At 33.5% G+C, this 23,933-nt stretch overlaps 1 protein-coding gene and 2 non-coding genes across 4 annotated transcripts; 2 read left to right on the top strand and 1 right to left on the bottom strand.

The window, feature by feature from the left end:
• The first annotated feature begins 2,682 nt into the window (after positions 1–2,682).
• Positions 2,683–10,883, top strand: LOC148930995 (kinesin-like protein KIN-14J). 2 transcript variants are annotated; one of them, XM_089068892.1, is made up of 19 exons: positions 2,683–2,906; positions 4,266–4,430; positions 5,139–5,203; positions 5,294–5,377; positions 5,499–5,576; positions 5,653–5,745; positions 5,828–5,857; positions 6,294–6,635; positions 6,711–6,792; positions 6,885–6,980; positions 7,057–7,236; positions 7,429–7,535; positions 7,620–7,799; positions 7,952–8,115; positions 8,201–8,454; positions 8,587–8,750; positions 9,709–10,265; positions 10,413–10,510; positions 10,589–10,883. In XM_089068892.1, exons 2-19 carry the CDS (start codon positions 4,319–4,321, stop codon positions 10,660–10,662), a joined length of 2,760 nt encoding a protein of 919 aa, XP_088925018.1. In that variant the 5' UTR covers positions 2,683–2,906; positions 4,266–4,318; the 3' UTR covers positions 10,663–10,883. The 2 variants fall into 2 exon arrangements, with proteins under 2 accessions (XP_088925018.1, XP_088925017.1); XM_089068891.1 differs by having other exon boundaries at positions 2,684–2,906; positions 4,286–4,430.
• A 286-nt stretch (positions 10,884–11,169) lies between these two features.
• On the top strand, positions 11,170–11,243 carry TRNAV-CAC (transfer RNA valine (anticodon CAC)). Its single transcript has one exon. It is a non-coding gene; the product is annotated as a tRNA-Val (tRNA).
• A 70-nt stretch (positions 11,244–11,313) lies between these two features.
• On the bottom strand, positions 11,314–11,385 carry TRNAD-GUC (transfer RNA aspartic acid (anticodon GUC)). The gene has a single exon. It is a non-coding gene; the product is annotated as a tRNA-Asp (tRNA).
• Positions 11,386–23,933: the final 12,548 nt, after the last annotated feature.

Genomic DNA, 23,933 nt, shown 5'->3' with positions numbered 1-23,933 from the left:
GGAATATACACATAATCTGGGATGGGAAAGGTTGTTTGGCCGACCGAGAGAAATAAGGAAGCAGGTGGAGACGTATAGGGCAGGAAGCTGAAGTAGTTTGTTAGTTCATATTTTTATGTAATTTCAAATTAGTGCAGACGTTTAGGGAGGGAAACTTTTGTTACTTCCTATTTTTATGTAATTTGAAATTATTCAGTTGACTTAGGAGTCTATAAATATAGGTGAACCTAGATAGTTGAGGATCATCCTTTTAGGCGATCATCTCTGTGGAGGACTCAGTAGTAGGCCTCTTCGGAGGAGTGTTCTTTCATACTCCATCCGCTATTAGAAGTCTATCACTTATGGTAAAAGTAAACCGAGACTCCTATTTGTGGACGGACTAAAATGGAAAAACGGAACTCTTATTCACGGACGGAGGGAGTATTATTCCCTTCAATAAATACTTTGAATTCTGGTACGAATGTTGATCAAAACTCTTCTACATTTTATATTCGCTTCTAATGAACGCATGGATTTTTAAGATTCGTATATAATCATTTGTACTTCATTTACAACCAGTATATTGACTATAACGTAAAATTCTCACTGCCCACAAAAAATATACTACTAGTATTTATTGATTTTATAGTAATTTTTAGTTATCCACTAAAATTACACTAATTTTAAATAAGGAAAATTTAAAGCAAATAATATAAGCTTATTTATTTTTTTCATTTTAGATCATAAATTTAGAATTGATTTTTAGTATAATTAAATTAATATTTATTATAACGAGAGATCACTTAATAAGAAAATATTTAACTAACTCTAATATAAGTACCATAATTCTTACTTAAAATAGAAATAATATAAGTAGTTTGGGACGAACTGAAATAAAAAATTGCTAGTTACATAGGACAGAGGAAATATTATTTTAGACGATTTACTATTTTCTAATTAGTTTGATTTTCAATATTATCTATTTTTATTGTTTTATATAATATCCTTAAATAAAAAAATTATTGCTTTATTTAATTATTTTGTTTTGAATATTACTTCTATTTTTATTTGTTTTACTTTTATGTATGGATTTTGCTTCTATGTATACTAATGAATCCAGAATTTTGGTACGAAGTGTACAACAAATAATGCATAAAAGTAAAACAAATAAAAATAGAAGTAATATTTAAAACAAAATAATTAATTAAAGCAATAATTTTTTTATTTAGGATATTATATAAAACAATAAAAATAGATAATATTGAAAATCAAACTAATTACAAAATAGTAAAACCTGGATTCATTAGTACTGTATACATAGACGTAAAATCCATGAGATATGGCTAGAAGGATGAGGAATGTATCCGGTATGGATGCGCTACGAGAATTACTCTCTTTCTCATTTTCTCTCTTGTGACTTGTCTCTTCACACAATATCTATCCCTTTCATATTCCCTCCGTTTGTCCTTAGAAGTTTCATTGTTTGGCAGCACGAGTGTTAAGAAATGTTAAAAAAGTATATAAAAAAAAGTGAGTAGAATATGAATTCCATATTAATTTTAAATGATATGTAAGTGAAATAAGTTAGTGGAATATGAGACTCAATTACCATTTTATGATAAAAGTGAACCGAAACTCCTATTTGCAAATGTACTAAAATGAAAAAACAGAACTCATATTCGCCGACGGAGGAAGTATACAGTACTGCGTCATTTTCTCTCTATCACTTAAATTAATATTTTTATATAATTTTTATTACTATATTTTTAAATTTTTAAGAAAGTAGTTGTAATTTACTCCCTCCGTACATAATAATTTACCACCATTTGACACGGCACGAGCTTCAAGAAATGCATTCCCCCGTCCCATAAATTTTTTTACACTTTGACCGGCACGGGTTTTAAAAAATAAAATGGAAAGTGAGTTGAAAATGTGGGTCCTACTTTTATATAGTACTATATTACTTCTTCCGTCCATGAAATATTGTCCAAGTTTGACTCGACGTGGATTTTAAGAAATGTGAAGAATAATGAGTTGAAAATGTTAGTGAAATGAGAGTCCCACATTTATATATTAGTCTTATAATAGAATGTGAGTGTGAGTTAGCGGAAAGTGATGTCCATGTAACAAAAATAGAAAAAGTAAAGTGGACAATTTTTCACGGACGGAACAAAATGGTAAAACTGGACAACATTTCACGGACGGATGGAGTAATAAAATTTGAGTGAAAATGAGTTAATGTAATATGAGGTCTACTAAAATGTGAGTCCTATTTTTATATGAAGTACTAGTTTTATATTGTATTAAAATGTGAGTGGGAATATGTGAGGTCCATTAATTAAAAATAGTATTACTAAAAGTGAAAATGGAAAAATTTTTAGGGACAAATAAAAATGAAAATAAGCCCAAATATTAAAAATAGTACTACTAAAAGTGAAAATGGAAAAAATTTTAGGGAAAAATAAGCCCAAATATTCGAGCAAAGAGTGTACTGGTATTTATTAGTAAGCGAAATTAGGGAATGCTGATTTTTCGGTAACACATTAAAAATATTTCTCTTTTTGACCAAATTATGGTCCCTACATGTACTAAAATTGAATCACAAGCGAACAGTACAAGGCGGGAATACGATTCCATTCCAACCATTATTCTTTCACCAACATATTTTGAAATTAAATAAATAAAAAGAGAATTCACAGAGAAAAAAAAAAGAAAAGAAAAATGAGAATTCACATCAGTTGAGGGTTGAGCAACTGAGCTTTCTATTTTGAATCATGAGTCCCACGTTATCGATTTGCCTTTACTTGTAAAACCCCCTTCAATTACCAGCTGCTTTTCTCACTTTCCCCACATCCCGGAATCATAGAGGAAACAACGATTTAACGAATGCGGTTTGGTTTATCCTCTGCATTTTCCTAACTATCCAGGTTTGTGAGTTTTCCCCAAATCTCTCAATTGTTTTCTAGGGTTTTGTCCGTTACTTTTGAATGTTCCGCCAATTTTTCATTTATGGTTCCAAGATCTTTTTTTTTTTTTTTTTTAATTTGTATGATTGATTAGTTGGAGGTTCTGGCATCAGAAGGGCTAGGAGGGAAAATGTAAAAAAAAAAACAAATCTTGAAGTTTAATGGGTAACTTTTTCCTGTGCTTTGCTATTTGAATGGTAATGTGGGATTCTCTGATTTCTGTTTAATAGTATGTTTGAATGTTGCTACTGTACGACATTGAAGATCTGCTTGCATTTCAAGAATATTTTTGTTATAGAGGTTATGGGTCATTTAAAATATGAGAGCTTGTATATATGTAGCAAGAATTATAATGGAACCGGATAAAAATGCAGGAATTGTTTTGGTGCAACTGTTTATAGCTAGAAAAGATGCAATTCATTTGTTATAAATTGGTTTGAACAATGTGAATCTGCTGCCATTCTGGACTAAGTTTTGTAAGCAATGAGTGATTATTATTCTAGAGATTATTGGTAGTCATGACTCATGCTTTCTGCCGAGCATTTTTGGTCCCCGTACTTATCGAGACTATACTGTAATTTATTTGATTCTTTCTTTACCACAATTTTGATTGATACTATTTTGAACTGGTTGTCTGGTCATAGCAAGTCCATGCTGAAATAAAATTTGATTTTGTCATGTGCTAGTGAGGCAGATGCATTGCTGATAATTACTCTTCTTAGTCACCTCTATAGTCTTTTTTTTCATCTTTACCATTTCTTTCTTTCTATTTTTTTTTCCAAAATTTGATGGCTCAGCTTACTTTGTTTTGCTGGAAAACTTCTCATATTGTGACCCAAAAGAAATGAATTTAGAAAATATTTTTCGTTACATGTGATTCATATAGCTCTCTAGGTATTGATGTAGTGCAGGTGCTTATTTTTTGAATAGTTCTTTTAAAGTTACGTGGTCAAAAGACTCAAAACAAGATTTAGGGCCACAAGTAGGCTTTGATGATGCCTTGGTGCGAGATGGAAATCATTTACTACTAGAAAACAGTTACCAGGCAAAGCGTTAAATTTGGCTCTAGCTACATTTGGCAAAGAATTAAAGTTTGAGATAATCCATATAGTTATGATTATGGGATTTTGCCTGATGAGATATTGGGCTGTACTCCATTATGGTGCTAGTTTAAATAAAGACATTGATTTGGATGGATAACCAATTTTCTTTATTTGCTTTTTAACTAGCTGATGTTTCATGGCTGCTAATTCCTCTTGTGTAACCTAACCTTATAGTTGTTTAGCATTTGACTAGTACTATATTTTATATGAAATTAAGGTTTTCAGTGTTGTGTTCAGTACTGGACTTTCCAAGCAACTATTTAATTAGTCATGGATCCAAAGTCAGAGATTCATCCAACCGAACACAGGGAGGGTGCCTTAAGTGAAGTTCGTAATGGCAATATTTCTGGAAGAGTAGAAGTTTCTAATGGTCTAGCTGAAGGTAAAAGTTGTGCACAGTATTTTCATTAAGTATACTTTGTAAAATAGATTTCCCTATGTATCTATGACTTCTCCCCCTATTGTTCTCCTGGTGCTCTTGTTGATGGTGTGACCTCTGGAAAATGAGAGGAGCTTAACCATGATAGAAGTATTAACCTCTCAGTCTGCCGAAGTTAGCACACAAGTTTATATTTAAAGTTCCAGATGAATTGATATTACCTGTGTTAATAAGTTATTAAGTTCCTTCTTGCTAATTTTGAGCAACTTAAACTTTCCGTGGCAACTTTTCCAGTTAATCTGAAATAATATGTGTTAATTGCCTATTTATTAAAGGTGAATCAAAGTGGGGAATATTTCCAGAATCTTTTCTCTTCCTTTCATGATGAACAATCTCTTACTTGGCCTCAGGCCCTCTGTATAGACTTATGAAGTCAATGTGAAAAGCAGTTCACACTATTTTTTCTCTTTGATCAGTCCTTGGTGTAGACATGAAAACTAGTTCATAGATTTTTTCTTTTTCTATCATGAAGAAGTATCTCTCACTTGACCTTGGCATAGTTGTAAAACTAATTCAGTAGCTGTTCTCACTTGCCTCATGTCAATGAACTACTGAACTAGGTGTTTGGATACCCCATATGGATAATTTGATATGGTAACGAGTTTAGCTATTTTGATATTTTCTGACTTATAACATCATCTCCTCATGTAGGGAATGGGCATTTCTGGGACCTACCAGCTTTCAAGTTTCCAGAAATGAAATTGGGTGATTTGGAGGTAACTTTCCTCCACTCAAAGTAGAATACAGTAGTAATTATTCGGCATACTGTGCATGTTCTTATGCTTTAAGATGCTCGATGTCTGCAGAAGGTCTCCACACACTCACTTTTCACTATTGTCAAAAAGATTTTGGATGACAGAATCGAGAAAAAGGATGAGGACATTCCTCAGGTATGCTCTAGCAATATCACCTTACAAGATCAGTTGTAAACATGTGGCAATTAAGTTGCTCATTTTAAACTGCATTTTCATTGTTTTTCACTGGCCATTTTCTTTCTTTCCTTATCACTAGCGTGTCACATCTGTGCTAAAACTAGTTGTGCAAGAAATTGAGCAGCGGGTTTTGAAACAAGCAGACAACACGAGGAAGGTAACACATTAACAGCAATTCAAAACCATGTTTTCCTTGTTGAACCTTTCTGACTATGTTTATTTTAAAATTGCAGCAAAGCCGTCTGTACAAGTCTCGTGAAGACAGGTATTGCTCCAAAATTAAAGTATTGGAAGCACTTGCAACTGGAACTAGTGAAGAAAATGAGGTATTAATATAGTTTTGATTGTGAAATGTGTGTGGTTTTCTTCTCTTTTTGTTCTTTTTCTCACCTTTTAACTTTTTGGCAGGTTGTTGTGACCCAGCTTCAACAGATGAAGGTGAATATTTTACTGAAGGCAAATAATAATCTTGGAGCATTCACAATTTGGATGTTAACAATGATATACCAACAAGTTTAACAATTTGGAGCATTGTTTTCATCTTTCAATAAACTTTCTAGATTGGTGGTTGAGCATTGTCAGGATTCATTACCTTCCTTACCTATATGTTTTGCTCCATCTTTATAGTTAGTGGTTTTTCTCAGAGCAAATAGTTTTCACCTTAAAATAATTTACTCCATGCTAGCTTTATAAACCACAGTGTTATTTTGATAACCTCTTTTTAGATTGTTGCTTGCAATTGTCTCCCAAAACAAAAATTTGCCTTTCTTAAATCTTTATTAAATTTCATTGTATTCTTGTTCCTTCATCCTTATGTGTTTATCTTGAAGATTTTGTTTAGGCATCTTAGTCTTCAAGTTTATTTCCGTGACAGATTGAGAAGGCCAAAATTGAGGAGGATAAGAAGCGCGAAGAGCAAGAATTAATTAAGTTGAGGAAAGAAAGGGATGTCTGTGAGAGTCAAATTTTGTCACTAAACGAAAAACTCACATTAGCCCAAATCTCATATGAAGAGAATATCTTACAATTGAAGTCTAAGGCTGAGGAATCCAAAGATAAGCTGGAGAAGAATATATTGAATATTGAGAGTCTTCTTAATGACTCAAGGAAGAAAGTAAAAGAGCTTGAGGACTCTTCAGAATCAAAACTTATGCGATGGAAAAGAAAAGAACAAAGATACAGGCAGTTCATAGATTCTAAAGTTGTATCGGTACAGGTATGTTTCAAAATTAATGTTATAAATCTAACATAATGTCCCTCTCTTGATTCTCCATACTATGAAAATACACAGGAATTAAGGTTGGCATCTGAGTCCATAAAGCAAGAAGTCTCGAAGATAAAAAATGTCTATGCTGAAGAATTTTATAACTTTGGTGGGTAACAGTCATTTTCTTGTTCAAATGCTTGCAAATTACGCTTAATTTCATTTGGTTATCTCTTATCTTTATTCTATTGATTTGAGCAGGATTAAATCTCAAAGGCTTGGTAGAAGCTGCTGAAAATTATCATAGTGTGCTTGATGAAAATCGGAAATTGTATAATGAGGTTCAAGATTTGAAAGGTAAGTTACTTCAGATATCATATATCATATATGCCCAGGTGCAAACAGATTGCTCATTTGTCTTTATTTTTGGTAGGAAACATTAGAGTTTATTGTCGTGTAAGACCATTCCTCTCGGGACAAAGTGCAAAACAAACAACCATGCAATACCTTGGTGAGAATGGAGAATTAGTTGTTATGAACCCCTCAAAACCTGGAAAAGAAAGTCATCGTCTATTCAAATTCAACAAGGTGTTTGGTCCTGCATCCACACAAGGTTGTGACTTTAATTAAATTTCGATAGAAATGTCTATTTATGTTTGTTGTTTGGCTGTGCTCTCTGACTCTCTCTCTCTCCATAGACACAAATGTGCGTGTTTATAAATAAATATATATAATATAGTATGTATATATAATTGTTTTTTTTATAATTTGGTTTTTGACTCTGAAATCTGATTCTTGTTGGCAGAGGAGGTATTTCACGATACTCAACCACTAATCAGGTCTGTCCTTGATGGGTACAATGTTTGCATCTTTGCTTATGGCCAAACTGGTTCTGGGAAAACTTATACAATGGTAAGACTATTGTAGTAAAGTTTGTGAAGAGGTGTTATCAGCCCTACAGGATTGTTTTGATGATGCCTTTTGAAATGTTTCCAGACTGGACCTAATTTGACATCAGTTGCGGATTGGGGAGTCAACTATAGGGCTCTGAATGATCTTTTCAATATCTCTCAGAGAAGACATAGCTCCATTGCTTATGAGATTGCTGTCCAAATGGTAGAAATTTATAACGAGCAAGTGCGTGACTTACTCCGCAATGACAGCTTTCAAAAGAGATATCCTTCCAATTTTTTTTTCTGGCACACATTTATGAAAGCATTCAATTTCTCTTGAAATTGCAAATATTCTTGATCACTTGACTGAAGACTCACTACTACTTTTCTTTTACTTCTGGGCTCAATCTAATTGTTTCCCTTGACTAGCGTACACTTGGAATATGGAACATTTCCCAACCAAATGGGTTAGCTGTGCCCGATGCTAGCTTGCATCCTGTTAAATCAACTGATGATGTATTAGAATTGATGAGTGTTGGATTAATGAATCGGGCTGTAGGTGCTACTGCTTTAAATGAAAGAAGCAGCCGATCTCACAGGTGTGTGATTGGCAATATTATTGATTTAGTTCCGCTTTTATCAGTGGGTTATGAGTTCTAACTTTGATTTTTCCCAATGAGACAGCATACTCACTGTTCATGTCCGAGGGACAGATTTGGAGACCAATGCTGTTCTACGTGGTTGTCTTCATTTAGTTGATTTGGCTGGCAGCGAAAGGGTTGATCGATCTGAAGCCACGGGAGACAGGTTGCGTGAAGCACAACACATCAACAAGTCTCTATCGGCCTTGGGAGATGTGATCTTTGCACTTGCACAAAAAAATTCTCATGTACCATACAGAAATAGCAAATTAACTCAAGTTCTTCAAAGTTCTTTAGGTATTGTAACTATGCTTCACTAATCACAGCTTTCAGTTGAGATTAATGTTATATCTATGAAATTGTTTCAGTCCCCTACCGTTGGTCTGCCCCTTTATGTGAATACTTATACTTCCTCTGTTTCTGCAACAGGTGGCCAAGCAAAGACTCTTATGTTTGTTCAACTTAATCCTGATGTAGAGTCCTACTCAGAGACTATAAGTACACTGAAGTTTGCTGAGAGAGTTTCTGGTGTTGAATTGGGTGCTGCTCGAAGTAATAAGGAGAGCAGGGGTGTCAGAGAACTTATGGAACAGGTTATTACTGTTTTTTGGTTGCCAATATTTCATGTTATAATTTGACTAGTGTTTGTTGTTTGGAAAACTTCATCCTTGTATGCTAAATTGGAGTTCGGATCATCCCCTAATTGTTGGATCCAGATTTTACTCTGCTCCTGCTGAACTCAACTTTAAACTGTGAACATAAATAAATGCTATTGAGTCTTGGATGCTCTACATGAACTCTCGTTCTATCAGCTTGCAAAATGTTGCTTGTGGTCGTATGGATCATCTCATTTAGTTCAGGATGGCAATTTCTTGTTTTATTCTTTTGCGATTATTATTATGGAGTACTGATTATTTGCTTGCTCCATTTGTTTGTATGTTAAATATGTTTCCAAGTTATGATTTCTTTTATATATTCACTTGATATTAGTCATATATATTCCTGTTTCTGGAGAATAGAGAGTAACTAGCAATCGTCATCATGTGATGTACTCCCTCTGTCCGCGAATAGGAGTCCCGTTTTTCCATTTTGGTCCGTCCGCGAATAGGAGTCCCGGTTCATAATTACCATAAATGGTAAGGAGACCCCACATTCCACTAACTCATTCCACTCACATATCATTTAAAACTAATATATGAAGTGGGACCCCTATTCCACTAACTTTCTTCCACCCACTTTTCTTACATTTCTTAAAACTCGTGCCGGAAACAAATGGGACTCCTATTCGCGGACGGAGGGAGTATCTCCCAAAATGATGAAATTCTTATGTCTGTAAAAGAATTATTTGAGATGTTGGATTCGGTAACATTGCTTTGCGTTCATATGCTGTTTATATAAATTGGGTCTGCAGAAAATCTTTATGCTCGTGATATTGTATCTATTCACTACGCATGATTAGCCTTTTATCTATGTATTATTTCAATAAGTTTGTTTGTATCTATCACTGTAAACTAGATAAATAAGCTAATTAAAGTCGTATTAATCGTACAGGTAACTTCTCTAAAGAATGCTGTTGCAAAGAAGGATGAAGAAATTGGGCGGTTGCGGTTACTCAAAGCTAGTGGAGATGGTGAAAGAAGTAGTTTGAACTCAGCAAGATGTGGCTCTGCCTCTCCAAGAAGACACTCTGCAGGAGCACGGCCAAGCCCAAAAGTTTCACAAGGGAAAAGTTCTTCCGAGAAGGTTGCTACAGATGAGGAAAATAACTCCGAGTATAGTGATAAGCATTCAGAGGCTGGTTCGCAGCAATCAGTTGATGAATTTAAGCACCACAAAGAATTCTTTCAACAATCACGACTCTCTGTTCTAGATGCTGACAGATTTCCGGATGACAATAGTTTAAATATTGATGTAGTGGATGGAGAAAAGAATCCCAACGATGATATAGAGATTCTGGGGTTAGGAGAGGATGACTCTGAAGAGAGACTTAGTGACATATCAGATGGGGTTCTTTCTATGGGAACCGAAACTGAGGGTTCAGTTAACAGTATAGTTGAGTACACCCTTTTCCCCGAGAAATCAAAGCTATCTAGAGAGACAGCTGGAAAGTAAGCATTTCCTTTGCACCTTTTGTGTTCTCCTATGCTGTTTCTGGAAATCAAAATGAAGTGTGTGAATTATACTTGTCTTTGATGCATCAAGGTTTGATTCTTGAGTTTAGGATTGATTATGTGTATCTTCTTTATTGATCTCAGACCACGTGTGCCTGGTAAACATCCGAAACCACCAACGAAGCAGGCTCAAGCAGGATCTGCTCGATTGCCTCAGAGCAAGAGCGCCTCCAAAATTCCAAGTAACAGTCTTTCTATAAACTGCACTGACTTGGGTTAACATTTTACCTAGTCTTGATTTGAATTTATATGCTCCACAGGTTACAGAAGAGCCACCACAGCTGCAACGGGTGGCAGTTCTTCAGCTATGAAACCTTCAAAGAAATGGCATTAAGATATTGATGATGAATTAGGTGTTAGATTAGAATTGTTGTATTGGAAGAGTTCCTTTAGAACCTTTTTATGCTGTAAAATATGTAGGAGTTAGGTCAGTGCTGCAAATCATTCAGGAATGAGGATGTCAGATGGAATTTGGTGGTGCTCCTTTTTGAACCCAACCAAATTTAATCAAGTACTGATGCATGTTTGGTGTTTATTTAAAACAAATTCAGAGCCTGCCCCATTTTCAAGTGTCTATACACTGTTAATATGGTGAAGTAAAACAAAGAAGAGAAAAGGAAAATATATTAATATCATGTGATTTCATTTTCTTTATTTCAACAATGGCCACGAAACACAATGACTTTAAAAGTTTAATGTACCAACACTACTATTGTACTTGCAGATTATGCCTACAAATTATTGAATGATATATTATAAACCATAAGTAGAATAAAACTTTAATTAAGTATTGCTTGGGGCTTCCTTATAGATTACGTAGATAGTGGAATAGGGCAATAATGTCTGGGTGGTGTAGTCGGTTATCACGCTAGTCTCACACACTAGAGGTCCCCGGTTCGAACCCGGGCTCAGACATTTTATCATTTGAACAAATTTCTTTTGTTTTGAAGCAAAAAGATTAATAGAAAAGATATCGAAAAACAATCGCCGTTGCCGGGGATCGAACCCGGGTCACCCGCGTGACAGGCGGAAATACTAACCACTATACTACAACGACTTCATGTGTATTATTATGTCGTATGTTAATTTAGACGTATAGTTACATAGGGATAGGTTAGCCATCAAGTTTAATTCGTAACATTAGTCAACTACTCACTCCGTCCACGAATAATAGTCCCATTTGTTTACGGCACGGATTTTAAGAAATGTTAAGAAAAGTGGGTGGAAGAAAGTTAGTGGAATAAGGGTCCCACTTGTATATATTAGTTTTAAATGATATGTGAGTGAATGGAGTTAGGTGGAGGTGGGACCCTAGTACCATTTATGGTAAAAGTGAACCGGGACTCTTATTCGCGGACGGACTAAAATGGAAAAACGGGACTCCTATTCGTGGACGGAGGGAGTAGCTTTTAAAAGACGGATAGATTTGCTCGATTCAACTTTCCAAAAAAATTCAACTTTGATTCTTGAATTCTTTTAAAATACGGATATATATATAGGGTCTTGTTAGGTTGAGATTTTTGGGCCTAATTGAGAATTGAGATGCAATCTTAGCCACTTATTCACAATTTTCGCTCAATGTCAACTACTGTGACATTATGTCAACTAGGGGGCATAATTGTCATTTTCACGCGATGTCAACTACAAAGCCATTATGTCAACTGTAATGTCAACAACAACGTTATTTATGTCAGCAGTAACATTTTACCAATAATTAATGTCAACAGCAATAGTTGACATAGATTACACATGCAATTGACATTATATGTGCGTAGTTGACATTAAAAAATAAAGATAGCTAAATCTTGAATCTGACTCTTAACTAATTCTCAATTGGGAAATATCTCCAAACACTTGGAGTGCATTATGATTAAGCTTGTATTTCTCTATCAAATTGCATGAATCATAAACTGAATTGCATCAAATTGCATCAAATTGTATTTCTCCATCAAATCACAAACAGGAATGGGAAGTAATCGAGACAGTAATCAACAGCGCCCGGGCGGCGCCGGCAAGGGGCTGATGGCTCCGGCGGATTTGACGATGACGAAGAATGGGAGGGTAGAAGTTGCTCGAACTCGAACTCTGAAATGATACTCCGTATCGGCACCACCAGATTCTGAGCTCCTTCTATCATCAAATCAATTGGTTCCAGTAAGCTGCAAAACAAACAGTACCAAATTAAGCTAGGGCTCAAAATTGAAATTGGATCCCAAATTCAAATTCAAATTGGATTCAGCCGAATTTTGTCCATAAAATCAGCCGATCCCTCGCAGACCTCACACCCGACCTCGATGCTGCGATTATCACCGCCGTTGCCGCACGCACCGAGCAACGACCGCGCCGACTTCACCGAAGGAGACGATTTCACCACCGCGGCGAAAGCGAATCGCAACCAGCCATTCTCGACGGCGTCAGTGACAAGAGAGGGGTGCTCCGACTAGCTGAACACGCCGGCGCGCCGGAAGAGATAATTGTTGGCTTTCCCCGCCGGTGGTGGTGGTGGTGAGGGCTGAAGCCTAGCTACGCTGTTTTGCAGATTAATTTCTCAATCATCCCTGAAATTACCATTCTGCCCTTTCAAAATAAATTAATCTAAAAATATATTTTGTGTGGCAAAATCTGGACCACTCATTTAATAAAAATGAGTGGCTGATATTGCATCTCATTTCACAATGACCCTAAAAAATCTCAATTGATCATGGACCTATATATATATATAGGATCATGATCAATTGAGATTATTTAGGCTAATTGAGAAATGAGATGCAATATCAACCACTCATTTTTATTAAATGAGTGGTCCAGATTTTGCCACACAATAAATATTATTAGATTAGTTTAACATGAAAGGGTATAATGGTCTTTTCGCGTTTTAATTTAGGGTTCTTCATCATATTCATGTTGCATCGGCGATTCTGCTGAGAATTTAACAATTCAATACTATCACTGATTGAATCTATTCTAAGGATTTATGATTCTATTGATTCACGAAATTAGACTCAGACGATTTCAACGATTTCAACGATATCTGATTTGTGCTTCAATTTTCGAAAAACAGACGAACAGTTCGACGGATTTTCGACGGATTTCTCTGTTGATTTTGACGTTTTTCGGTCGATTATACCCACTTTTATTCTGTTTTTATCCTTTATTTGTTGATGCCCAGTTAAATTTGTTCCTAATTAGTTTTTTTTTTCTCATCTTCAGGTCCGATTTCAGTTCATAATCAACAGCTAAGTGTTATTTGATGGATTCTTCATCTTATTCTGAGTCTACGTCGACGAATGGTGGAGGTAGTTTTGTTTGATTTTCATTAACATGAATTTTTTGTGTTATGTTGGTGATTTATGCTCTGTTGACATGATTTGAAAATCTGTTGACATGATTTATGTTACTTGTTAAATATTCTGTGTTGTTGTTATGCTCTTTGTGGACATTTTGTTTCATTAACATTATTTTGTTGTGTTATGTTGGTGATTTATGCTCTGTTGACATGACTTGAAAATTTGTTGACATGATTTATGTTCCTTGGTAAATATTCTGTGTTGTTGCTATGCTCTTTGTTCACTTTCTGTTTCATTAACATTATTTTGTTGTGTTATGTTGGTGATTTATGCTCTGTTGACATGATTTATGTGTATTTGTTAATTATTCTGTTGACATCGTGTGTTTCCATCAGTGTATTCTAATTAAACTGTACATTTTGATCCTTGTAATTTGAAGCTTGTTCTGATATTTTGGCTTACATAACTTATAACAATTGTCTAAGAATTTATAATAGTGCAGCCACCTCTTTAGAGATAACTATAGGGGTAATTTACGTAAGTCTTTTGATTTGCATTGATGTAACTTGAAAATCTGATGACATGATTTATGAATGGTGAAGGTAGTTTGGTTTGATTTTCATTAAGATGATTTTTTTGTGTTATGTTGCTGATTTATGCTCTGTTGACATGACTTGAAAATCTGTTGACATGATTTATGTTCCTTGGTAAATATTCTGTGTTGTTGTCATGCTCTTTGTTCACTTTCTGTTTCATTAATCTGGACATTTTGATCCTTGTAATCTGAAGTCTATTTTGATATTTTGGCTTACATAACTTATAATAATTGTCTAAGAATTTTACAAGAGTGCAACCACCTCTTTAGAGATAACTAAAGCTGTTATGTTGTTGATTTATTCTCTGTTGACATGACTTGAAAATCTGTTGACATGATTTATGTTCTTGGGTAAATATTCTATGTTGTAGGGTCTGTTATTCCAATTTGCAAGCCTGAGTTGAGGCCTTTTGAAGGTCAAAAATTTTCTTCTCTTGAGGAAGGAATTTCATTTTATGAAATGTATGCTCAGGAGTGTCGTTTTGATTGTCGAAGATTTGGGAATAGGTCTAGTGGTGGTGTTATTATTTTTCATTATATTGTTTGCAATAGACAAGGATTTCATACGGTAGATTCATTGGATGTTGATGTTAATGTATCTGAGGATGGTAATGTGTCTGATGATGAAGAAGTATCTTCAAAGAAGAGACGTAGACGTGGAACGAAAAGATGTGGATGTGGAGCGAGAATTAGTTTTAAGTTTTTTTCTGATTTTGGTGATAAGTATTACCTAGTGCATCAGTTTGTTGAGGAACATAATCATACTATGGTTGATAAAGATCATAAGAGATTTTTGAAAGGTAATCGGAGTTTGAATGATGTTCATCACAAGTTTGTTGAAGATTGCACCAAAGCTAACATCGGTCCTACCTCTACTTTTAACTTATTAAAAGAGTTTTTCGGTGGTTATGATGTTGTTGGGTGTACGTTGACTGATGTTAGGAATTGTTCACGTGATATTAAAGAGAAATTAAAAGAAGTGGATGTGCAAATGATTCTAAATCAGATGCAAGAGAAGAAGAGAATTTGTGAAGGCTTTTTTTACAAATATCAATTATCATATGAAGATAATAAGTTAGTGAGCTTATTCTGGTCTGATGCTGAGTCTCGGAAGCATTACCACATGTTTGGAGATGTTGTAGCATTTGATACAACATATTCAACAAACAGGTAGTTTATTTATTATACTTATTAGTTGACATAGATGGTAGTTGACATGGTAGTTGACATATGATACATTTGTACTTTGCATCATTTCTGATTTAATAGTTGACATAGCATATATCTATAATTGACATTATTGATGTTTTGTGTTAATGTATTTGTTCAATAGGTATCGTATGGTGTTTGGTCCATTTACTGGGAAAGACAATCATGGGTGTCCTATTGCGTTTGGAGCTGGTTTTGTATCCGGTGAGAATTGTGATGCATTTTTATGGCTTTTCACTGTATCTGTTGAATGCATGGGTGTTGCTCCAAGAATCATAATTACTGACCAAGATTGGGGAATGAGGCTTGCTATTGAGAAAGTATTACCTGGTACAAGGCATCGTTTGTGTATGTGGCATATTATGAGCAAGTTATTTGAGAAGATACCTAAATTAATTTCTGATAGAGAAAAGTTTAGTAAGGAGTTTAAGTCTTGTGTTTGGTCAGAGTTGTTAGATCCAGATGAGTTTGATATATTATGGACTAGTATTGTTGAAAAATATAGTGTAGAAGATCATAAGTGGTTTAAGGATATGTTTTTGATCAGACAGATGTGGATCCCAGCCTTCTTTAGAGATGTTCCTATGGGTTCTTTAATGAGAACAACATCTTTTTCAGAATCTGAAAACAGTTTTTTTAAGAGGTACTCGAAACCGTTGTTCAATTTTGCTGACTTCACTCTTCAGTATAACAATGCCATTGATGCTCAAAGGAATCAAACTGAAAGGCTTGACTATTATGATTCTGTAATCACTCCAAAATATGTCACTGATTTAGCATTTGAGAAGCAATTGGGATCTGTTTACACAGATAGGATGTTTAGAGTGGTACAAGATTTGATTGTTGAGGCTGATAAGAGTTGTCGGATGATTAGCATGTCCACATTGGAGAACATCGAGGTCTTCAAAGTTTCTGATGCTAGAAAGAAGATCTTTACAGTTAGATATGAGATAGAGACTGAGTCATATGAATGTGAGTGTAAACTATTTTTAAGGTGTGGTTATCTATGCAGCCATCTTTTTTTCATTCTTAGAAACAAAGATGTCAACAATATTCCAGAGAAATATGTTGGTAACCGTTGGCTTAAAAGTGAATTACTAAAGGCAGTTCATGGTCTTACAAGTGCATCTGACAGATGTATGCAAACTGTTTTCTATACATATTTCAGTTTAAGTTTTAGCATGTGTTGTTTAAGCTGTTGACATATCTTATATAGACAGTTGACATCTTATATATTCTGTTGACATTTTATATGTGCGCAGGTTCTAACAAAGATGACAAACTAAAGATTGCTAACAGATGTCATGGTCGTTACTTTGGTCTATATCAGCGTGCTTTTAGAAATAAAGATCATTTGATTGCTTTGGATAATTTGCTTGCGGGTATTGGTCCTCAAATCTTTAAAGATGACTGTGCTGGATCATCTTCTCTTGATAAAAATGATTCAATTATGAACATATATGGTATTGCTGTTCCTGAAGAAATAACTGCCCATGCTCCAGATGTGGTTAGTACAAAAGGAGGTGCAAGTGACAAGAAGAGCAGGATTAAGTCAAGCATAGAGAAAGCAATTGAAAAAGCAAATAAACCTCATAGGCGTTGTGGAAAATGTCATAAAATTACTGATCATAATGCTAGAAGCTGTGGCAGAAAGGACATATGATTGTTTTTTAGTTGTTGACATAGACTACAAATTATTGACATTTTCTTGTTAGTTGTTAATATCTGATTTTACTCTTTGTTGGCATCTATTTTATGATTCTGTTTTTTAATTTTAAGTTTTGTTTTCTGACTTGTACACCTTTATAAAAGGTGTTGACATTTGGTTATAAGTAGTTGACTTTTTAGTACAACTTGGACTCTGCCTTGCCTTCGTGCTCTATCATGTTTTTAAGTTGCACATGTCAACAATTAAAAATCATGTCAATTATATATACTGGCCATGTCAACAACTAATATAATTATGTCAATTATGGTTCACATCGTGTCAAGGGTACATACCAGTCATGTCAACTACGGTACATATCTTGTCAACTACACGTACAAGTTATGTTAATTATGTTATAAACCATGTTAACTATACGTACTAGCCATATCAACAACTAATATAATTATGTCAACTATGGTGAACTTCGTGTTAACGACATATACTATTCATGTCAACTATGTTTTAAGCCATTTCAACTACATGTACAATCCATGTCAACTATATTAGTTTTACAATTATATTAACTTTTGTGCATATCGTTTCAACAGTCCATAAAATTCATGTCAACTACACGTTAGAGCCGTGTCAACTGCACATATAAGTATATTACATAGTATTTTAACTACAAATTGAATCATGTCAGTCATGTCAACTACGTATAGACCCATTTCAATTACGTTAAATACTATGTCAATTACGCACAGAATCATTTTAACAACAAATATAAATCATGTCAACTATGCACAGAACTGTATCAATAATAATTATAAGCCATGTCAACACCAATTATAAGTCATGTTAATAACAATTATATCAACTATGGTGCATATAGTGTCAAAGATACATAAATGTTATGTCAATTACACGTTAAAGCTGTGTCAACTATATATTTACTATCTTAAGTATCTATAGAATTATGTCACCAACAATTATGAGTCATGTCAATAAGAATTATAAGCCATATTAACAATAATAATAAGTCATGTGAATCATAACAAAATTAACAGAAAATATACATTTTCATAAGTTCAAAAGTTAAAATCACAGTAGTAGTTGTTTTTAAATCCATCCAAAAACAAGTAAGCTAATAACATTAAATGTTAAATACATCCCAAATTTTGTTTCACTACTTTCTATTAACAAACCACTTTTTGTATTTGTTGTTTAAACTATTCAATCTGTGCTTGTTTTCTTCCATCCATGCATTAGCTACTTCTAAAATGGGCACTCTCTGGTTGTTGTAACTTGATGCAATCAAGTTGTAGCAATATCTTCCACGCAGTACCTGGAGTATCTTTATGTTATGTGCAGAGAAGCCAACATTCCATTCACTATCTTTTTTTCCAACATAAGTTTCCATGTGTCTCATTAAATAGACACCACAGTCCTTTATGTTACTGCTTCTGGCCCACTTCAAGGAAAGAATATCGATGTAAGACTTGTTAATATTTTCGAATATGTCTAACAAGTTCTTCTTTTTGTAGTATGCCTCCAACATATCTTTCTGCAAATATATTAATAAATAAATAAAACTACAAATAAAATACATTTTAACATTGTGCATAAATTATATCAACAGAATGTAGAGACTGTTTCAATAATATAAAAAAAAATCATACCAGTAAACCAATTTTATGTCCATACTCCTCTAATGCTTCCATGCCATTAACTTTTTTGTTGTCTATGATCTCAATCTTACTTTCTTTCAGCCAAAATACTACCAGGTAGTAACGTCGGTGTTCCCAGATTGGAAAGAAGACCTATATGACATTGAAGATAAAATTACATTCAAAGAACACATCCTAATATTTTCTCAAAAATTTAATTGTTAGATCTAATTACCAAATCAATGTTTCTCCAATCAAATTCCAGTCTTTTTTGAATCTCATTCTCTATTTCATCAATGAATTTGTTCGTAGCAATCATAGTATTCCAACTTTCTGGCCGATTTGTAACATTGAAATTCTGCAATTAACATATTTGGTTAAGAAGATTTGTAATTCAAATATTTTATATAAATTTTTAGATTACTCACTGTTGGAGATGTTGTCATGAAAAAGCGTGCAGGTGAAGTTGTTGGCTTTTCTTTTTCAATGTTGTTCAAATATGAAGCCCATGAGTCAATAACACCAGATTTAATTTCTTCATGGGGCTTCAGTGAGTTGAACAATTCCTTGGATGCCCAAGTAAAATCATCATCATATACACATGTATTCCTGAAATGAAGTTATAAAAATTATATATGAACAACAATCATAAATCTTGTCAACTGTTTAGAAAACTAAATTATACATACTTATCTATTCTTCCAGTTTCTACTATGTAGTAGTAGAGATCTCTTTCATGAACTTCAAGGTATGGCAGTATATCAACATCATTTACTTCTGCTTTGTTGAGTTCTGATCTGTTTTGATCTTCTGGAAGTGCACTCTCAGATAATGAAGCAATATTCTGTTTTCGGTGAACATAAAATTCATGTCAACTATAAATTCTTGCCATGTCAACTACGGTTCATATCTTGTCATAAAAGTAATGTCAACTACGGTACATAATATGTCAACTTCTAATAAAGGCCATGTTAACTACACTTATAAGTTATGTCAACTACGGTACATAATATGTCAACTACTCATAGAGGCCATGTCAACTACACTTATAAGTTATGTCAACTACATGTAGAAGCCATATCAATAATTATTTTAACTCATATCAACTACACTATCAAGTCATGTCAACAACACTTCACTCATTTTATAAAAATAACATACTGTTTAATTTTAGTTTTAGTTACCTCAGCAGTATTATCTTCTTTATCCAGTGGGATTTCTCTCTCTGTTTCAACGTTTGTTCCATCTTGATTCTCCTTATCTTCCTATTGTTTCAATTAAAACATATTACGTTATGTCAATTATATTTTTTCCTACAATATGCAGAATATCTTTATAGTTTAATATAGTTATTGTAAATTGTGCCTGTTTAAGATCTTTCTGATTTTCTGTCTCACTCCCTTTGTTATCAGATTCTATTACAGGTGGTGATATAGGAGACGCTGATTCATTGTTGACGCCACATGTGTTGTACTCTTTTGATCCTTGTCGTTCTTCATTTTCTTGTTCTTCACTTTGTTGTTCTTCATGTACTTCTTCTTCAGTAGTCTATTGAAATAGTAATTTATAATTAATATTAAATTAATTTCAACTTAGAGAAAATATATGTAAACAAAATAATGTACTTACTTTGTTATAGCAATCTCTCCATTTGAAAGTTGGAAATTCTGTCAAATCTTCAAGTGCTTCCTTTTTCTTTTCGACAACAACTAGTGATTCACATATCGTTTTACAGTTGTCGAATGCCTCATCTTTTTCTTGAACAAATGACTTTGCCAATTTTACAAACTTGTCTTCCACAGATTGAACAGAAGTTGTTGGGCTTCCAATTGCAGATCTAGCAATATCACATACTAATCCAAATAGATGATTAGTTTTGACATGTGTAGGAACTTCTTCAAGGGTTTTTACTAGATTGGTCTTCCCATAGTTCATCATTTGAATGTATTTCATTACATTCTGCATGATATCTTTTGGGACAACACTTTGGGAAGACCCAACCTCACTGTCAACTACATGGGGAATCTGTTGTTGAGGCTCCTGCTCCGGCTCCTGCTCCTGTTCATGGATATATCTTCTGAACATTACTCCATTACCAAATATTCCCACATCTATCTCCTGATCTTCCCTAGCCTGGAGATGTGTGCTTGTCCAGCCTTTCATTAATGGGAATGTGCGAGGAACTGAACGTTTGGCTTGTAAAACTCTATCCATGTAACAGAGCTGCATATAAAATACATACAATTATAAGCTATATCAGCTACATATACAACATTATGTGCTTACTTTGTGTGAGTAATCCAGTGTCAATTAAGAGAAAAATATATCAACAAATGCTAAATCAGTGACATATGTCACGACATATGTTGATATATGTTTACATTATATTCACTATTAATAATTTTTAATGTGAAACATAAAACATACCATGAGCAAAGGAAGTGGTCCTGCAAAAGCTTTCATCTTTTTCTTTGACCAATTTTCCTTTGCAAACTTCAGAACAGACAATGTATATGAACACCAGTTGACATTTCGAATATTGTCCAGATCGTCAACTATTTCCCCAATCTTAGACTTTATTGTTCCACATGTTGATGGCTCAATCAATCCTGATTCTAATAGTAACAAGAACAATCTTTTGAACCATGGCCCTCCTTCACTATCTTCTAACATAAGATCTTCCACAGCTTTATGGCTAACATTTCCTCCTTTTATTTCACAATGTTTGGCTATCTTTCTCATGAAAGATGCATTACTTTTACAGTTATCTCCGGAGTAATTTATCCTACCTCTCGGAAATCCATACACCAGCTCCACATCGTCCTCTGTTATACTAACACTCCTGCTATTATTTAGCTTTATCTTGCACTCTTTTTCATCAAAACATTTAACCAATTCAAATGCCAAATAGGTAGGAATGTAATCGATGTTGAAATGAAAAACAAACCCATATCCTTGACAGCATTAATCTGGGCCTCATTCAATTTTCTCAGTGTTTCAATAAAATACCACGTCTTCCTTTTGACTAGAAGCCTTTTAGAAAAGAAATTACTTTTCTTTTTCTGTTCCTTAGCTTCTGTATACATTTCTTTCTGTTTTTTGCTTCTAGTCTCAAAAGCAATTAATTTTCTCTTGTCATTTTTTCTTTTACTTCTAATCTCTGATGTAATCAACTCATCCTCATCAATTGATGTACTTCTTTTTCTTTTTGTTGTGTTCTTTTTTTCTGGTTTTAAAAGCAATTAAAATAATGATGTCAACAATACAGTAATATAATATCAAAATTAATAGAAACTACAACCCTATATATGACAAGTGCAGTCATATGTTGTTTAACATAAACAATTCTTTATAAATACAACAAATCTAGTTTATATCAACCACATAACTATCTTCACAGCCATTTAAACAAGCTCACATTATGTCAATAATTATTGTATAAAATGTCAACAATACAGTATTATCATTTCAAAATTTGTAGCAACTACAATCATACAATAATTATTGACACTTCACATATAAATTCACGTTTGTTTCTACAGAACATATCTATTTGAAGAGATATACATTATGTTAAGATTCATTTTATAAAATGCCAATACTACTATGTCAACAGACATCTTCTAATGTCAATAATCATAAAAATTTAAATACATAATACTTAACCTCAAAATTATTCTTCTGGTGTTTCAAAAAGCAAAAGTCGAACTCATCAGATTATTAAATAATGAAACCTAAAAATAAAATCTTTTAGATAATAAAACTTTGTTTTAAAAAACTGAAATTGAAGTCATACAATTAATAAACGAAAGAAATCTTTAACCTGAATGAGTCGTTTCAGTACTATTTGTTGATTTGGTGTTGACCTCCGTTTCTGATGTCGTTTCTACAGGAAACCCCAACGATCCAGTTGAATCACTTGTGTTTTTTTGTCCGGTTGACATTCCTAGTACTCTTAATCGATTTAGAAATCTAGAAAAGAGATGAAGTCGAGTAGATGTAGGGTTTGTATATGAGATAGTAGTCGAAATTTTCTGAGTGGTAATGTATTTTTGAGAGAGAAGAAGATAGAATAGAGTGTAGCTCATCTTTCTCTTGTTGGCATTTATTACTATAAATTAAATTTTTTTCCGGCAGTTTATTAGAAAATAAGACAATGGCATCGTTAACTTTTGAATTAAAAAAAGGCAGTTTACATGATTTATATTTTCTTTTTTGTTTTTGACATTTAATTTGCTTTATATTGACATGTGTTATATTACCATAATTTATAAATTTATTCCAAATATTGAGTTTTCTGAAATTTTATATGAAGCCTATTGATAAGATGTTCAAATTTTTCCTATAAGTTATTGAGATTTGATAATTAAGGTATGGACAAAATGTTGAATTTTTATATTGAAACTATTAACATGTTTTTTATAATAATCTTACCAGTACATATTTAAAATTTAAAAATTAAGAAAAATAGGTGTAAATATTTTTTAGTTACAAGAATTGTTTTTGAGCTATTGACATTCAATTCAAGTTGTTGACATTTCTATATAAGTTGCTGTACTGATTTCATAGTTGACATATTATTAAAGATTGCATAGGTTTTTTTTCAATGTTGTTCAAATGTTGAAGTTGTTGGCTTTTCTTTTTTAATGAACATAAAATTTATGTCAACTACAAATTCTTGCCATGTCAACTACGGTTCATTTGTTGTCATAAAAGTAATGTCAACTACGGTACATAATATGTCAACTACTCATAGAGGCCATGTCAACTACACTTATAAATTATGTCAACTACTCATAGAGGCCATGTCAACTACACTTATAACTTATGTCAACTACACGTAGAAGCCATATCAATAATTATTATAACTCATATCAACTACACTATAAAGTCATGTCAACAACACTTCACTCATTTTATAAAAATAATATATTGTGATAACTGTTTTACTTATCCATGTGAATAATACATAGAAAACATCTTGATAACAACTTTAAGTCATGTCAACTACAAATACTAGCCATGTCAACAAAAGTCAGAGTGCATAATAATTATTTTAAAACCAATCCAGAAAATAAGTTAACATCATACATTAAAATATGTTTTTGTTCACTTCCTCTTTCTACAACTAAACAACTTCTTGTATTTGTTGTCTAGCTTATGCAATTTGTCCATGTTTGCTTCCATCCAATCACGAGC

This window comes from Salvia hispanica, chromosome 3 (assembly GCF_029641045.1).
Source record: "Salvia hispanica isolate PSC_SH4W2 chromosome 3, Shi_PSC_v1, whole genome shotgun sequence".
Taxonomy (NCBI): Eukaryota; Viridiplantae; Streptophyta; class Magnoliopsida; order Lamiales; family Lamiaceae; genus Salvia; species Salvia hispanica.
The sequence above is the reverse complement of the archived record's forward strand: the minus strand, read 5'-3'. Positions and strand labels throughout refer to the sequence as shown.

Coding starts and splice junctions, on each gene's coding strand:
- LOC148930995 (XM_089068892.1), top strand. CDS start 4,319: ATGGATCCAAAGTCAGAGATTCATCCAACCGAACACAGGGAGGGTGCC. Junction 8,116..8,200: donor AGAAGCAGCCGATCTCACAG/GTGTGTGATTGG, acceptor CCAATGAGACAG/CATACTCACTGTTCATGTCC. Junction 8,751..9,708: donor TCAGAGAACTTATGGAACAG/GTTATTACTGTT, acceptor TTAATCGTACAG/GTAACTTCTCTAAAGAATGC.